This window comes from Rhipicephalus sanguineus, chromosome 3 (genome assembly GCF_013339695.2).
Source record: "Rhipicephalus sanguineus isolate Rsan-2018 chromosome 3, BIME_Rsan_1.4, whole genome shotgun sequence".
NCBI lineage: Eukaryota > Metazoa > Arthropoda > Arachnida > Ixodida > Ixodidae > Rhipicephalus > Rhipicephalus sanguineus.
The window spans coordinates 81,400,751-81,419,068 of NC_051178.1; the positions used below are offsets into that span (position 1 = coordinate 81,400,751).

Sequence of the window (18,318 nt, forward strand, 5' to 3'; positions counted from 1 at the left end):
TCCGCATTAGCGAAGTGGCCACAGCGCGTCCCTAGGCCAACATGCACGCGAACGTAGTTGGACGGTTTCTTGGTGCTGTTTGTGTTAATGATGGTAATTAATTATGCCAGAGTGGTTCGTAATGAGTGGGCCTGTACACCACCAACTAGTTGCGCGATTCACATGTTGGAACGTTTGGGCCAATTGTATTCTTCTGCCACGCAACAGTGCATGCCTAAATGAGTCTACTCGCAGTATATGAGATTCGTGTAGGGTTTTTCCCAGACCGATTTCAAGCACTGGCGTGGCTCTGTGGCAGAACACCTGCTTGCCACGCAGAAGTCCTGGCTTTGATTCCCACACGATCTGAAGATATTAATTATTTATTTATTTGCGTCTATTTCGAATTTTCGCACAAGGACAACGCTTATTTTTCGCTTGCAACCAACGACGCGGGCGCCGGAATTTCTGCGAAAGGAGCTATTTAACGCTATCGCATTAAAATATTTGCTGAGAGGCACCAACTCACCCGACAAGTCCTTCAAAACTACAACCTTGATCGCCGCATACCTGCCAGTTTACGGCCGCGAACGCCATGCGTGCTAGGGTCGTAAGATTACATTCTTTATAGGAAAATGGCGATAGCGCAGCTTCAACGCGATAGCAATTATATGGAACCTCTAGGGTTTTTGCCGTTCGCGTCGCCACCGTGGCCGTTTTCGTCGCCGTTATTTCCCGTATAATGTCCAAACTGATATCGTCATTCCGCGCATCGCATGTTCTATTTTCGAGCGTTGGAACGAACGCCCCTGTAGCAGAGATTAAATGAGCCGGCCATCTCCGTCGTACGGAGAGCGCACACCATAACATTCCCTCGTGTGCGATGCCTGCCGTCGATTGCTACCTACAGTGACATTTGCTACCTACAATTGGAATACAGGATATATTACTATGTAGCAAGAAAAATAACTCATCAATGTGAATTATAGCCCGTGGAAGTAACCATGTTGCTGGAGCGCAACCAATGAACTTTCTAGAAAACTGTTTCTATTTACTTTCAGGGCACACGAAAGACGGGACCAGATGCAAACATGATGGAGAAATCATTGATGTACAGCGCATTGGGGCGTGACGCGAGTGAAGAAGTCGAAACATGTGTGAAGCGTTCGAGAAAAATTACAGGCTGGAAGCTGCTAGTGCAGTTTTATTACATCGCAAAGGTAAGACCTGGCTTCGGCAATTCTGAGTCTGATATTGACTTTTGACTATACTCACCAACGTTACCCTTGATTAAGAGCCTTAGAACTATCTCGGAAAGTAGTGCAGGAGTGGTACGAAACAGCGTCATATAAGAGAAAACAAAACATGCTTGATTCCTTTGCCATACGAATCGGTATACCACGAAAATGAAACGGGTCTTCACACAAGCAGGTGAATGTTCACTGTACATTGATAAATGACAGCTTGCGCAATGTTTATTGGTATTTGGTAGCTTTAGCACCGTTTGATGCGGATGCACTGACGCTGTCGCTTGGTGCCACATCTACATCTCGATGACTAGCGTCAATAATCATGATTAAACCTTTGTGGTAGCTGAAGTAAAGATCATACATCGGGACACAGCGTATAGTGAATCTTGCACAAATATGACGTCAACAAATGCATAATACACACTGGTACTTAATAAGCGCTCATAGAAAGCGTCGTCATTTGAGGAAAGAAATGGCAAGTTGTTGATTCTACAGTAGCTGGGTAACCTTCACCTCCACTCATGCTTAAATTACCACGCAGCACTTCAGGAACGCGAAAGACAGAGCTCTTAGCTTAAGCAATGCATGAGCGAAGGCCTTCCGCTTCCTTCTGGCGTGTCGCTCTCTGAACCGAAGCACTCACTTGAGACATTCGCCCGTGTCGACATTGTTGCCTCTCTGTGGTGTTTGATGCAGTAGTTTTCTTGGTGCCATAACACTGGAAGAAGTAGATGGCAGAGAAACGCCGTTGGTGCACGCGGAAGCTGCACTACTTTAGAGATAAGGTGGCACATTCTGACACGAGTCGAAGGCAAAACACGTAGTGTGCTGTAACGGAATCGAATCACCGCGAACGCCACGTTGCCTCTACTAACGAAGACAGCAGTGAAAGGCAGAAGGCTTGAGATGTAAGGCGCGTTTGTGAGCCTTCGAGCATGTGTATCGGTAGTGCTGTGGGCGGAGTGCCCGGCACATATCGTCGTGGACCGAGATGCTGTGGATTTGACTGCCAGGTCATTCGTGGTAACGAAACCTTTCCTTATAGTTTTTGTTTCTAATCTGTGTGTGTTGTGTGTGTGTGCATTTTATTACGTCATTTCAGTGAAGGAAATGACGTGATTGAAGTTTTGTTGGACCGCCGCACCAAACACTTGCGTCTTAAAAACGAAACTTTCGTAGCTGTTTGCAACAAGTTGAGTAAAGAATCTAAAGGCAGCAGTAGGAACCGACAGATCAGTCAAGGGGCAGTATTTGTAATTTTCAGCTGAAGTGTTACTAGGCGTGTTAATTAGATAAAGAAAAAATAAAGTGAAGTGGCTGTGAAAAACTACGCAGCGGATGGGAACCAAACCCACCCGCTGCGCTATGAGTTTAAAAAACGTGTTCTTCGGCGTAACACGTCAAAGAATGCGTTTAACGTGGCGCTCTGTCAGTATCGAAGTTGGGAGTGTTTGGATGCAACACTTACATGTGGAAGTTTAAGCCTCTCATTCAACACTTTTGGCATCGGCGTCCTTTAGTTGTCTTCTGAGACAAAATATATTGTGTCACCTCGCATGAAGTTAAATAGAAAGTTGTCGATAAATGATAGAGCTTTTTGCGGACATTTTGGCAAAAGTTCTGCGTTGTAGGTGCTCTCCGTTATTGACGGGCGCTCCCATCGATGCTGTGATTTTGGGAGCGACATCATTTGACGACAGGCACGCACCTGAATACTGGTCGTTGAGGAAGGGCTGTAACGTTAAATGCGTTACGAAGGTTCGAGCAGAGCACTACATTTTACATTTCGCAAGCGACGCTTCCGACTCCAAGATATCATATTAGGGTTATGTTAGTGTTCAGTCGCATGTCACTCTTTCGCGTTGCACTACTTTTATTTTAACAGCGCCGCATTATAATGTATAATATTTGTCAATGGTAACTCGAGAAATTGTACAACATTTGCCATATATTTTGTAAGAGAAAAACCTACAACATAACACTGTATCAAATCACACGACGCAAACCTCCACTATTGTTTCTTATGCCCCGTTAGTTCTCATTTGTAACAGCCAAGCTGTTCTTTGTGGAGCCTTTCATGTCCAGAATCCGTGGTAACGCTTGTGGGCATCATAAACGGGTATGCGCCAACGAGATTGGATAAATCCCACAGCTGTCCGCTGGTCGAATAAAAATGAAGGAAGCTGTTAGCCCAACAAACAGGTACGTGTCACAGAAACCCGTGCGGCCTATCAGGAAACTATCATAATCATAACTGCGTGTGTGTCACAGAAATTGGGTAAATCCCACTACACACAACTTCCACTAAAAAGGAAGAAGGCAACAGTTAGCCAAACAAATAGCGTGCGTGTTACCATAGTCACGTCGCTGTCAGGTGATACTTTGTGGTTATAACAGGTGGTGCCCATACTATCACCTCAAAGCTTCACAAAGTGTTGAACAAAGAGCAGTAATACAACATGTCGGAGCATCTTAACCGAAGGCTTCTTTGTAAACGTGTGTATGAGAGTAGTTTGGTCAAGATACAATAAAGCTATACTACCACCTCAGAGCTAAAAAGGGCGTTTAAAAAGAACAGCAATAAAACATACCTGAAAGACTTGCAAAAAATTTGGGGGACCCTTAAGCTTCGCCCTTAAGAGTTGAACGCAATAGCGAAATCCGGCCCCTAGTGCGCACTTCAACCACTAAGTGCATACTTATTCATGTGTATTGTTACACACACACGCACACAGAAACACACACGCGCGCGCGCGCGCGATAATGGTACATACAGGTTTTTGATCTAAAGCAAGAGTCGCATGGCCTCCACGATACACGCCGCGCGCTTGCCATCTCGGAGGCCATAAAGAGTCTCACAATGTCTCACAGATGGCAGCACATAATCTAGCGTTTGCTGTTTGCTTGATCAACGCCTCATCTGGAAAACGGCATTGGCTTGATATGTTTTCCGCTAGATGGACATAGTTGTCAATTTTTAGAGGTGTTTGAAAGTTCGTGTGTGTTTTTAGCTGCGATGGCTGCACTATCCCGGCCTTTTTCGACGTATTTTGATGGCCTCCCAAATGCGCCTACAAATCGCCGAATGGGCTCGTTTTCGTCGTTACACCTGTCGAACAAAATGCGTTAAGGAGACTCCTTCCACTACATGGCATTTATGTAGTGTTTTTTTCCATAGCACCTTCAAGTAACATCGTGGCTTTGTGGTAGGACACCTGCTTGCCACGCGAACGGCCCGGGTTCGATCCTCAATGGGACCGAAAATTTTATTCTTTATTTTATTTGCTTCTTTCTCGATTTTTCGCTCACGGACGATTTTTCGCTCACAACCGACGGTCCCGACGCCGACGGCGGAATTTCTGCGACACGAGCTCTCTAAAGCTATCGCGTTAAAAAAGAAATGTGTTAGCCTGACGAAGGGAACGCCACAAGCTTGGCTGTTTTATCAGTGTCCAGGAAGCGGAGCCGGTAGAACTTCCTTTGCTTCACTGGTGAACCACGATATAATATTCTCTACTTCTGGTAACAACATACCTTTATGAGAAACGTAGGAAACGGAGAATATTTAACTTCATTGCTATGTGTGCATACAAAAGCACTTTAGAATTTGCTACTCTACCTGTCGCTTAATTTTAACACGAAAGTGTTTTATGCCGGGGTCCACCACGGCTCCACTGACGTATTTCTGTCACGGATATAGCGTTGTAAAATACAAAGACTAACAGTGGGCAAAGAAAAAAACTAGCAGAAAACGTTCCGTGACCGGGAGTTGTACTTACGAACCCTCAGTTCGCAGCGCGGGGCGCGAAGCGATTCCGCCACAGACGGCACGTTCCTTGTAATGCCAACGGTGAGCTATGTATATACACCATTTGCCGGTGGCGGTACTCGGAGATTGGTGGTAGATCAGCGTGTTTTCGTTGTCACTAGCGAGATGGCGCGAATGGCTTGAAGAGCGCAGAGCCATATATACCCTTCGGGAGAGTTTGGCGATTGTTTCATCTCGCCGCTCTCCGCGCCCCGCCCCAGCGCCGCCTTCTTCTCGTGACGTAAACCCTCTCTCCTCGCCGGCGGCGGCGGCAGTGGCGGAAGCAGCGGCACCGCGACGCCGAGCCGCGACGGCGAGCGCCGGCACGCCGCATTTACTCGATTGCTGAGTAACGTGCGTAGGTCGTAGGTTGCGAAGCTCTTGTGCGAAGTCACGTATGGTCTCGCGCGCGTATTCATGGCTACTGCTCCTCGCATTCACGCTTGAATTTGTTGCGTGCGATGGGCTGTTGGTGCGTGCGATAGGCTGTTTAATCCAAAAGCGACAACGCCCTTGGATTAGAAACATCAGACGCAGCAAACTGGACCCCGACCCTACTGCTCCGTGTTATGCGAGATACGTACTTGAGTATTTCGCTTGAATATTGCTGGTATTGTAAACAGCGTACCATCAACACAAACTTATTATTCGTTGTGCAATGGGGCCCTTTCAGGCGCACAAACTTTAAAAATCATTTTGCCACGCTGAAAAAAAGTGTTTTATGATTCGCGCTTAGAACGCTTGGGCACATTGAAATTTTGCAGCGATCACGCTATAAGTGTCAAGCCTGATGTGTTGCGTTTACGTAATTTATCGCGCTTTCTGAGCACGAGTTTGGAATGTTACCGTGATGTTGTGAGGGGAAGATTTATTTTGATATCGCGGGTTGGTGCCGCCGCGCGTCAGCTGCGGCGTTTATCTGGCATGTGTTGCACGTTATGTGGTCTGCGCGTCTGTGACTGTCAGCCTATGGTGTCATTTACCGCAGTGTGCTGCCGCTTGTGCACATGCTACCAGTTTTACGCTTAATTCACGCAGGTAAATTAATCCGCGCCTCTGTGCTAAGCGAATGTGCCTTGCGCTTTTTATTCATTTACGTATGTGCGCGATGTCTGTGCTCGTGCAGGAAGCTCTTCTTCTATAGCAAGGGGCCCTCATGTACTCGATGAAATTTCATGATTAGGAAGTATAGAGCGTGAAGTTGAGCATAAAAATGATTTTCTAAAGTAAACCAACAGGATGTCCGCTATCACAGACTAGCAGTACGAAGTAGTGTTTTCATGTAACACTCGCCTTCTAGGGACCCTGCACCTGCTCAGGCGAAAACCTTATATGCCTCAGCAAACGCGAAAATTGACCGCCGGCGTCCGCAGGGTCGTCGTCCCGTGTCGGAGGCGTCAACACGAGGGATGTTAACAATCGTCACGTAATGACGTCATCATACGACCAAAGTTTGTGACGTCATGGTGATATCGAATAACGTGACTTCACGCGATGACGTCATCACATGACTTAGCCGATAGTGATTGGCCCACCGATCACGGAGGCTGTGCAAGCGCCGATGTCATGTGATGGCGTTATCAGGTGACGTAACGTAAGCTGACGTCAACATGACGTCATTGCGACGTCACAAAGTTTAGCTATCTATGATTTCCTAGTGAAATGATCACATTATTTTTACTGCCTCCAAGATCGGAGGCGTTGAAAGCTTTCTGCTAGTCCCCAGGTCTTGCATTGCCTCCGTGATCGGCGGGCGATCACGGAGGCTGTGCAAAGCGCCGATGTCATGTGATGGCAATAACGGATGACGTCGTTGACACGTCACAAATTTGAGCTAGCTACGACGTCCTGGTGACGTCATCACAGGATTTTTTGCCTCACTCGTGTTGGCACCGAAGCCTCGGGACTCCAGTCAATTCGCGCGTTTCATGAGGCGTCTAGGGCGTTCGCCCTAAAAGCAGTGTTTTAATGACCTCGACATTCAACAGCGCGAATTCTGCTTGCATGAACACCCCCATACTGTTGAAAGCGCGAGCATGGGAGATCCGATTTCTGACTGTTCAGTGACTGCGCGCTCGCCGGTACTCCACACCCGAAGCAAATAAAGAAATCAATGTTATATATATAGTACACAGTTCAGGAGAGTATGGTACACAGTTCGGAGCGAGTATCATCGCTGGGTCAAAAAACTTCTCACGAGATCACTGTGCAGAGAAACGCCAGCCGCACCGTACTAAACATCTTCAGCGACAGAAACATTACCAAGCGTCGTTATTATTGAACTCGAGCTTAAAAAAAATTAATCAAGAGAAAAAAATTCGGCAGATCCCACGTACCCTGGGTATCGATTTTATGCGAAGCATGCGCGGGATTGTGACTGTGGCATAATTTTTCATGTTGAGCGAAACGTTACGGAATGACGCTAGAGAAATGTGGAAGTGGTATAAACACACTCATATGCTGAAGAGTCGGACATGTTTTATATAACCAGTTGTTTACAGTTGCGCAACGATGCCAACATCAACATGGGTGTTACCATCACCAGACGCGGTAAGCTGATATTTAGTGCTGATATTCTTCAATAATGCATAGCGCGAATCCTAACAGTACAAAGAAGAAACACAAATGCACAGGATAGGCGTTACTCGCAACTAAGCTTCATTCAGCAAAGTTTCCCTGGATATACACACATCCGAGTGGCACACGCAGGCGCACTGAACGTACGGTACAGTCACAGTTGCAGTTGTTACAGTTGTTATGCTTATACTTATCTGTTATGATGGCAACGCACGCACGTTTCACGAACCGGTGTGTTTGTGTAGAAGGGGTTCTTGACAGTTCTTGAACAAGGTCATTATCACCGTGATCAGTGAGCACCAGCAGCTGGACCGGACTTGTTAATCGGATCCGTTCGTGATTGCGGCTACGAGGGGTCTATAGATGCAGTGAAGTGCGAGGTATAGCACAGCTGGTGGAAATCCTAGATGCGTCTTACGATGAAATAATCGATGAGGCCTCCTGTCCTGCACGTGGCAGCGAGGTCTTTTGATGCTCTGTCCACATCCAAGCCATCTTTCACGCAGTATAAGAACCAGGCCTTGTTGGGTCTTGATAAGGCAATGTTGAAGCCACCGGTAATGATGAGAGGCCTGGTTCTCTCGGCAGACTTATTGTAGGAAGCATTGACCCCGGTTCTTGCAATCGACGTAGTCTACGTTGCGGACCACGTGAACGAGTGCATGGTAGTTGAGCGCCTTCAAGGGTTGTTCTGTCTTCAGCTTCCTCACTTTCCCTGTGTCCGCCACGGTGGTGTAGCGGTTACGGTGCTCGGCTGCTGACCCGAAGGTCACGGGTTCGATCCCGGCCGCGGCGGTCGCATTGCGATGAATGCAAAATGATAGATGCCCATGTACAGTGCGATCTCGGTGCACGCTAAAGATTACCAGATGGTCAAAATTAAAGGCCCAACAATTTTTATTATTATCAATTTCCTTGCGTGTCAATGCGTGTGTTCGCGTTTACTGTGTTGGTTGAGACTTTGTATCACCTGTGGCACATACCCGCATAACTCTGGTATGCGGGTATGTGCCACACGTGACTGAGAGAAAGGGTTTCATGACCTACGCGACAGGTAGTTTGCGTTATTCATGTCATGACCAGTGAATCGCGTTCACGATACACTGATCCCCTGCTATGCCAATTTTGGTATATTAGAAGTTATGGAGACGACCAGGAGAGCGCCCAGACGTAGGCGGCTAGATAGATAGATAGATAGATACGTAGATAGAAACGCCCAAAGTGCCTGAGGTTCGCTAAGAAATGCTTCGCATTTAAAAAACAAAATAGACGCAAACCCATAGATCTTCATAGCTGGAAAAGTCACCGATGATCGCTATACTCCCTCATGCAAATTCTGAGTGCAGCTTTCTGTTGAGGCAACGCGAACTGTGTTTGAATTTCTGGCTATCCGCATTGGAACATTCGTTACATATTGCCACAGAAACTGCCAGTGCTCGAGTGCTACGCACGCCACTCTGTGCATTGCAGGCGTCGTCGATATCCCCGTCACGACAAGCGAGACAGTAGCAGCCAGCCTTGCATGTGCACGAGCTCCGACCGAAGGGCGAGCCCGCATGACGGAAGAAGAAAGCGATGTTAGAGGCCAGTGGCTTGTGATATCGACAAAATCCACGTTCGCTGCCTTTCGTCCTCGTTCGCTCTGTCGGTTACGCTGACGACGCCAACGGCGATGCCGAACAACGTAGGAACAGGCGCCTAAGAGCTGCGCTCTAAAAGCACAGCGCGTATCGTAGAACATCGTGGACTCGAATCGGCGTACACAGCTCAGTTTCACGATGATTTGGACACGTCTAATTCACTCCATATTCTTCAATAATTTTGTATAACAATGTTTTTGCACAATTTCGCTTTCGCAATTTGTTTAGGAGCGCTAGATTTCATGAACGAAAAACGCGTACATAGCCTCAGCCGTGCGCCCGTCGCGCGGAAAGACTATATATGGCGGACGGCGCCGGAGCGGAGGCGTGGCGGTGACGTGAACAGCGTCATCGCCGCGCCGCGACGTCACTGCCCCGCCCATTCGCCAGACTCTCCCCATCGACGGCTCTGGAAGAGCGTAAAGTCACTGTAACGGGAAAAGTACCGCGTTCCTTTTCTCTTCGCCGCCGCGCCCTTTCGGCGGCTTCGCCACAAAAATGGTCCAGCTCGCTCGCCTCGCTAGTGTCTCCCGGCCGCAGACGCACGGCGCTTTGGAGGGCAATTGTTTTTATAGGCTCAGGAAAGCGTGCAGGAACATTACGACATCCCGTATCGTTTTGAGACTTCATCAAAAGCCTATCGAGGCATCGAAGAATGCCCGAGTAAGGCCCTCTTTACCATTCCCAGCGGGAAAAAGGATGCCAATGGACGGGCTGTGTGGCTGCACGGAATTAGGCGGGAAAAATTCGTTCCCACGACTGATACCCGCATTGTGAGATAAGTGATTAGGAATTCGCGAATGTTTCGGGAAATGTTTGCGTCTACCCTGCACTAGTGCAGCTTGTTTCGCGTGATTGTCGCAGGAGGTTCATGCACAATAACATTTTATTATGTTTGGCGTAAAATTGACGCCTTTGGGCTCACATGTATTCATCAGCGCGCCATGAAAACTGACCGCTACAGATTGGTACTGCCTGACGTGACTGTATGACGAACACAAATAACAGGTGGTAGCATGAAAATAATGGCTGATGCTCTCGCGGCCGGTTCGCTTGCTTGATATGCACCGAAGTCGGTATTGCGTGAGGTGACTGTATGACGAACATAAATCCCCTGCGGTAACATCAAAATAATGGTATGCATGTCATGGAAGGCATGATTTACGTGCCATGCTCATGATGCTCTCGCGGCCGGTTCGCTTGCTTGATATGCACCAAAATCAGTATTGCGTGACGTGACTGTAATGCGAACGTAAATAACAGGTGGTAACATGAAAATAATGGTACGTATGTCATGTAAGGCATGATTTACATGCCATGCTCATGATGCTCTCGCGGCCGGTTCGCTTGCTTGATATGCACCAAAATCGGTATTGCGTGACGTGACTGTAATGCGAACGTTAATAACAGGTGGTAACATGAAAATAATGGCACGCATGTCATGTAAGGCATGATTTACATGTCATGCTCATGATGCTCTCGCGGCCGGTTCGCTTGTTTGATATGCACCAAAATCGGTATTGCGTGACGTGACTGTATGACCAACATAAATACCGCCATGATTTTCACGTTACCACTTGTCATTCGTGCTCGTCAGTCACCTCACACTATACCAATTTGGGTGCATTTCAAGCTAGCGAACCACCCGCCATCGCAGCATGAGCGTGGCAAGCAAGTCATGCCGTACATGACATGGAAGTCATGATTTTCATTTACCACCTATCACTAACGTTCCTCATACAGAAATAGCTCGTCATAAAAATTTTGGTATATATGCATTTCAATAAACGACCGCCAGCGCCCCGAAACCATGTCATGTAAATTATGTTTTACATGGCATATCTGTCATGATTAGCACGTTATAACCTGTCACTTATGTTCGTCATACACTCTTGTCACGCCATACTAATTTTGTTGTGTATCAAGCTATCGAAGCGGCCGCGGGGGCACCATGAGCGTGGCATGTAAATCATGCCGTACATGGCATGCATGTCATTATTTTCATGTTATCACCTTAATTTAAATTCGTCATACAGTCATGTTATGCCATACCAAATTTGGTGTACTTCCCATTAACGAAGCGGCCAGGACAGCACAAAGTAGGGGGCGGATAGATAGATAGATAGATAGATAGATAGATAGATAGATAGATAGATAGATAGATAGATAGATAGATAGATAGATAGATAGATAGATAGATAGATAGATAGATAGATAGATAGATAGATAGATACGTACAAAGTCACAGATATTCGCTAAGAAATGCTTCGCATTTAACAAATGCAGACAGCCGAGCGCGTAAATGCCGCGCAGTTCGCATTTCTTTATCGCGTTAATACGCGTGCGTGCGCATACAGGCAAGTGAAAATTGCCGCTATTTCTTTCCTAATCAGTCAGAGAACAACGGTATGCTTCATTCGGGCCTGCAAAAGCGCACGCAATGCGTAAAACATGCGTTTCTCCACGTGAAATCAACACCGCACTGCCGCAGCTTCGGCCGCGCTGGACCAAATATGGCGGCGCGCACGGTGGTCGCGGTACTTTTCCCGTTCCAGTGACTTTAGAAGAGCGCGCTTTAAAGATCGACGTCCCACGCGTCGCGATGAGGGCTTGCCTCTACAGGGCGTGGTCGCTCGTGCACGGCTTATCTCGTGATGGCGGTGGTATGTACGTCTTGTGCTCTCACCGGAAGCTTGCGTTGAGAGCACGAAGGTCACCTCGCTCACTACAGCGGCCGCTTTTACGAAAGGAGCGCGCTGCTCACAAAGAAATAAATTAAAACTGTGACAGTTCGCGCTCATCCTGTGTATGTTCGTTCCGTGCGCCCTTTCTTGAGCAGCGCGTTGCAAGTTTCGAGCTGCTTGCCGTTCTTCGCGTGACATTAAAATTTGTTGCTGTAGCATTCATTCCTTCGAGCTTGGGGCAAATGAATGCACAACAAACGCTCAAATACGTCCGTGAAAGCACGTTTCACTTTCGTGTTATACCGGTTCCTATGACAGAGGGATCAGCCATGTGTTTTATTTTCTCACAGACAATGTTCACTGTCAGCCATGGCGTTGAAAGTACATCCAGAAAAACAGCTGAGCTATGCCTCACAGTGGATGAAATGGCAACGGCGGCGCAGATATACGACTACATGGGGCGGAGTTTGCATCATCTCTTGGAGGTAAGAGACGTATCTCTTGCTGCGGCGAGCGTAGATCCAAACTCGGTGTTGCTGTCGCAAAACGGTGAGGTCATGTCTTAGTGACGGCGCACTTTAAAGAAATCTTGAAGCTGCCAAGCAATGTGGGAATCGCTGTTATGCGAAGAAGTGAGCGAGGAGCTGCATACGCCCCATTGTCTGGCTTTTTAAGACATTTTTAAGACAAGTCTTGTTAGTCGTGCTGTGACATGTAGTTCATTATCACGTGTTCGCCATGCATGCTTGCATGACGGACATACGATCCTTATGTGGTACGTGTTGCAGATGTGGACGAGTCCACAACAAACACTAGTAGACTTACACGCATTTGACTTACAGCTCGTCTCTCCACTTCTCCGAGTGCTCCTGCTTGTCGCGCGAGGAGAACACGGGCACCATGGGCACCTGCTAGCAAACAAACAGGATCTGTTCGCCCAATCGATAGCGTCTCTTGCTAATAGGTGACTTCACGATGGCGGCTCGGGATAGCGGAAAGGCGCGTAGATCTGCACATGAGCGTCTATTGATGGTTTAGGGTCCCTTTAATGACACACTGTATGGATAGCTTTTGCAACACCAAGCGAAATATACCTCCAGCTCGTGATAACTATGTATCTATGTACGTATTTATTTCCACAAACCAATAAAGATTTGCGGAGGGCGAGTGGGGAGAAAAGCTGCTTATAACCGCTTGACCAGCCCCAAAACCCTTACAAAACAAAACAAAAGTAGCACAGGAGCAGCAGAGCAGAAATACATTTTTTCCAGCAGGTCACACAATACACACAGATATACATTAAACATATTATATAAAATACCAAGAAATCTTGTCACTAAACTGCCTAACACAAATGAAAGGAATGTTACTTACACGCAAGAAAAAGATCAAGAATGACATGAGAATAACAGGACACAATATCAGTATTGCCAACAATCAGGTGGTTAAGCAAATGAGGCATTCTTGAGCGCAACACCTGAGATCCGTAGTTGGTACGACAATGTGGTACTCGCCAATATTCTAGTCTTCTAGTATTATACAGTCCGTTCGATTCGGCTGCACCACTTGAACACGGTTCACGGTGGTGCACGGAGAGTGCAGCATTCTTGGAGCACCAGTTCTGGGGGTTCAGCTGGATCGCGACATCAGCGCCACGGTGAAACGAATGCCAAGGTGCAGCTGCGGTGCAGGCGTTCTGCTCCGCGTCCCAACACGGTGTTCCCTGTTTCTTGTGTTGGTGAAAACGTTTTTCTGCTTCCTTTTTTGCCATTTGCGTTTGTTTTTGAGAAAGTCGGTAAGATTTTTGTGTGTTTGTGTGTGCGTGCATCGCTGTTGCTCTGAGTTTCTACGATGGACTGGGCCACGCTTGCGACAGTCGCGCAAATGGCCGTGGAACTTGTGGACTCGGGTAGCGACGAAGAGGAGTTCGACGACATCGTCGCGAGGTTGGCTGTAAAGCTTGTGAGAACGGACAGAAACCGCATTCCACGGTACTGTGAAGATGTCGTTGGCAGATATTTTCAGTTTGAATTTAAGCGGCTCTTCAGACTGTCACGCGAGACTTTTAACTCTCTTGCTGACAGTTATCGAGCATCTCCGTTCTTCCCGGAGGCTCATGGAGGGCGTGCACGAATCAGTGCGGAGAAAACATGCCTTATTGCTTTAAGTTATCTCGGGAGCCAATGCAGCATGTACTCGATTGCAGATAGGTTTGACGTAACCGAGTCGTTCGTGCACGCGTGCATCGACAGGGTGCTCAACCTTCTGCAAAGCATGAGCGTGGAGGTAGTCACATGGCCGGACCAGCAACAACAGGAGCGTGCCAAAGCGGGCTTCTTAGCAGAGAGCGCTGGTAAGGGGCCACGAAGCACCATAGGGTGCGTAGACGGATGTCACGTGGACATTAACACCCCGAGTAAATCGGCGGACTCATACTTCAACTGCAAGAAGTTTTCGTCACTGATCCTCCAGGGCATATGTAACCACGAAAACGGATTCACAGACGTACTCATTGGATTCCCCGGTTCGGCGCATGACGCCCGGGTTCTCCGTGAAGGCCCTTTTTTTGAAGCAGCAGCAACGAAGTGCTGTAATTGCTATATTCTGGGGGACTCTGCCTACCCGTTGCTGCCTTGGCTCATGGTCCCTTATAAAAATATGGAGCGGAGCTTCCCCACCTGGAAAAGAAAATATAACAAGCGTCATGCACAGCAGCGACTTGCTATAGAGGTAGCGTTCGGACTGCTTAAGCAGCGGTTCCGCCGGCTGTATCTCGTGGATGCAGCCAGCATCAAGCAGTGCTGCTTGATAATTATGGGCGCATGCGTCCTCCACAACATTTGCAACGACGACGACAGTGGCGTTGTTGTTGACCGCAGCGTAGAAGGCTACAGCGAATGCCTGCGAAAGGCAATTGCTCAGAAGCAATGCTAGAGCACAGAACTGCTTTGCCTTATACCTTTTGTGACGAACAGCAGCTTATTTTGTTGATTCCATTAGGGAATATTCATGCATATATCTTTTGATTCAGGTTGTGTTTTCATGCTGCAAATGTCTCTTGTTTGTAAAAGATGGGAACTGGAGGTCCCCATATCGTTCTATTGCCGTGCACAATCTGATTAAAACACACACAGTTGCATTTATTTGACAAGACTTTGAGGGCATTTTATTCAGAAGCACGGGAGGCTGCTTTTTCCACAGCAGTAACAAGTTACTTCAATAGACCAATATTTTTTTCGAAGCGGTCTGCCCTCTCTTTCTTGGCCTGCTGAAATTCATTGAGCAATGCTTGCAGTGATGTGCCGTCCCTTTTTCTTTTTCTAACTGATGCTTCCCTATTCGCTTCATTCGAAAATGTAGCTGTTGCGGGGCTTGGGACGGACTCGTCATGTGACAGACGTGCGGCTGGCTCTGTGCAGCTGTTCTCGTCGATGTCAGGACACTTGCTGAAAAATAAAGTACAGTATTAAGTGGGATAACTTAACTTCAGCGAAATTATAAAGTAACTGCACCTGCTGTCCTTTTCTAATATGGCTCCAGGCCTCATTAGTACAGTAGGACTGATGTGGTGCTCTTTCTCAAGTACATCACTTAGCTCTCTAAGAAAAAAAAAGGTACTATAAATATATAACCAGTTAAAAATTTCGACAATTAAAAAGTTCGACTACTGTGAAATGCTCGACCGTACTCACTCTTCATGCTCGCAGAGAGCTCTTGAGTGCCCCGATGAATTGTTCTTCACCTTTGTCTTCTTGTATGAGCGCTCTAAACTTTTCCATTTATTTTGCACTTGCACTTGCGTGATTGCAGCCGAGAATTTGGACGATATCATGTCTGCAATGGCTTGTCACATGGTCTTTTTTGTCCTGTGAGAGAATGAAAAGAGATAGGCAACTTGAGCACAAAATAAGTTAGTGGGGTATGGAAAAGAGTTGACTCGTTCTTTTTTTTTTGTGAATTAACAAAGCGCAACTTGCTTATATCCGCCTTTCTTTCCGATGAGAGGATTTAGCTCCTTATATTTTCCAATGAGGAACCGAGTCCTCTGGGAACTCCAAAGTTCGGGCTCAGGGGATCCGGAGCGCTCTTGCGTCGGTGCGGCGCCGAGGGTCCCACATGGTTCAAGTGTCGTTGGTGTACCGGAGTCGGGGTTCCTTGATGGAAGGGCGTCATTTCCCTCTTCTTGAAAGACTACGGAAAAGAACATGCCATCTGCGACAGTAATATCGGACTGAGCTATGTAATGTGGACCAACGTGGAAACCACTTCCTACAATAAAACGTACCCACTGAGGGGAAGAATCTGGCGGATCTCGCTCATTTATTATAAACTTAAGAAATAAAGAATTCACAATGCAGTACAAATATAACAAACGCTAGCGCTCTTTCTTTTTAGTCTACCAGCACTTTTTACTTCTTCTGATGCACGGTAATACTTCCCGTACCCTCCGTTCTTGTTGCCCGGCAAACAAAGCGCGGTGAAATTCCGGATAAGAATAAAACAACCATATTGCACACCTAAGTGCTGGCACAGTTACCAACAGTTACACTAGCTGCTATAACTAAACAAGTACGTCGTCTACACCACTATGCACAGGTGCAGACAGCTGAATTGAAAGATCTGACAACGCGCATAATTGACAACGTGTGACCGGAAAGTAACGTACCTGGCGTTCTTTAAGCAAAGCCATCGCCGAGTACAACGCGGGCCCCGTCCTCGTCGATGACAGGCGTAACGTCAGTCTAAATGCCGTCGATGGGAACGTGAAGCGTGGATAAGCCGTTCCTCGACATATTCGTCTGCTCGCGTCGTCTGCTTGGCGCACCGACGCCCCACCTACGCGCGCTCGGGGGCGGCACCGACGTGGCACCACCGACAGAGAAGGTTCACGAAATTCCTGAACCAGTGCCGCGCCGTTTCTCCACCTTTTAAAAGGAACGCCAGAGTGCAGGGGACACTAAGCTGCACCGCCGAAACGAATGGCATGGTGCGGTACCTCGTGAACCGGTTCAAGTGGTGCAAGTGAATCGAACGGACCCATAGGCAGTGCTAAATTCTTGTATTATAGCAGTGCTAAATCTCAGTCACTTTTGTAGTGTTACCTACACTGGCCTAGCCGAGCCAGTTTCGCGCACCTCCTCAAGAGCCGTGCTGTGCATGCGCGAGGATCAGTGATGTCACACAACTGGCGCACCGCAACCGGTACCGCCCGCGCACTCCGCTGCCGCCGGTCTGCGCTTTCCAGAGGAGTGACGTCGTAGCCGTGGCAGACGTACTGGCGCCGGCGCGCGTGCAGCTATTCGCCTTCGCTGTGCAGTCGCCGTCTGACACTGCGCTGGAGCCGCTTGATAGCGCCTCTGACAGGCGTTTGCCAGTGTGGTTTAGCCATGGAGAAGGAGAGCGCAAATGCTGCTCAACGGCGCAGAAGAGCGGAGAAGCTTAACTCATCGGATCCCGAAGTAGTTGCCTGGCAAAATAAATATAGGTGTGCTACATATTACGTATACCGTGTGTAGGAAAGAAGCGGAAATTTTAAGGGCTCGTTTTCCTTTGTTATACACAATAACGCGTCCGATGCTCTACCAACTGAGCTACCGCGGCGGCCATCCCCCCGTCCACTTTATAGGGTATATATGTACATTTAAACGTGGGAGCGTCAGTCAGCGCCGCCAGTAGCCATGACGGCGAGTGTGGAACACTCTTTTTCTGCCTGTTGGCGTCACGTAGCACGTGAACTTATTACGAGCTGGCAGCTGACCAATAATCCCTCGCATACTACCTGAAAGCATCAAGTCTGCCAGAACGAGGCCCTCGCTATGAATGAAGGAAAGAAGTGTTAATTTCAAGGGCTCGTTTTCTTTGTTATACACAATATTAATGAGAACTAACAGACAATAATGCCACGGAAAGTATAGGGGATGTTTTCAGTAGTAAATGTAAGGTAAATGTGAAGAAAGAAAAGTGGACGAAAAGATAGCTTGCCGCGGGCAGGGACCGAACCTGCGACCTTCGAATAACGCGTCCGATGCTCTACCAACTGAGCTACCGCGGCGGCCATCCCCACGTCCACTTTATGGGGCATATATGTGTATTTAAACGTGGGAGCGTCAGTCAGCGCCGCCAGTAGCCATGACGGCGAGTGTGGAACACTCTTATTCTGCCTCTTGGCGTCACGTAGTACGTGACCTTATTACGACCAGGCAGCTGACCAATAATCCCTCGTATACTATCTGAAAGCATCAAGTCTGCCAGAACGAGACCCTCGCTATGAATGAAGGAAAGAAGTGGAAAATTTAAGGGCTCGTTTTTCTTTGTTAAACACAATATTAATGAGAACTAACAGATAATAATGCCAAGGAAAGTATAGGGGACGTTATTAG

General features: G+C 47.7%; 1 protein-coding gene across 1 annotated transcript in view; it reads left to right on the forward strand.

Moving 5' to 3' along the window:
• Nucleotides 1-18,318, forward strand: part of LOC119386793 (prodigiosin synthesizing transferase PigC) — a 283,713-nt gene that overhangs the window by 228,298 nt on the left and 37,097 nt on the right. The window contains exons 26-27 of the mRNA XM_049413244.1: nt 1,041-1,199; nt 12,289-12,423. Coding sequence (XP_049269201.1) covers nt 1,041-1,199; nt 12,289-12,423 — 294 coding nt within the window. The remainder of the gene's footprint in view (nt 1-1,040; nt 1,200-12,288; nt 12,424-18,318) is intronic.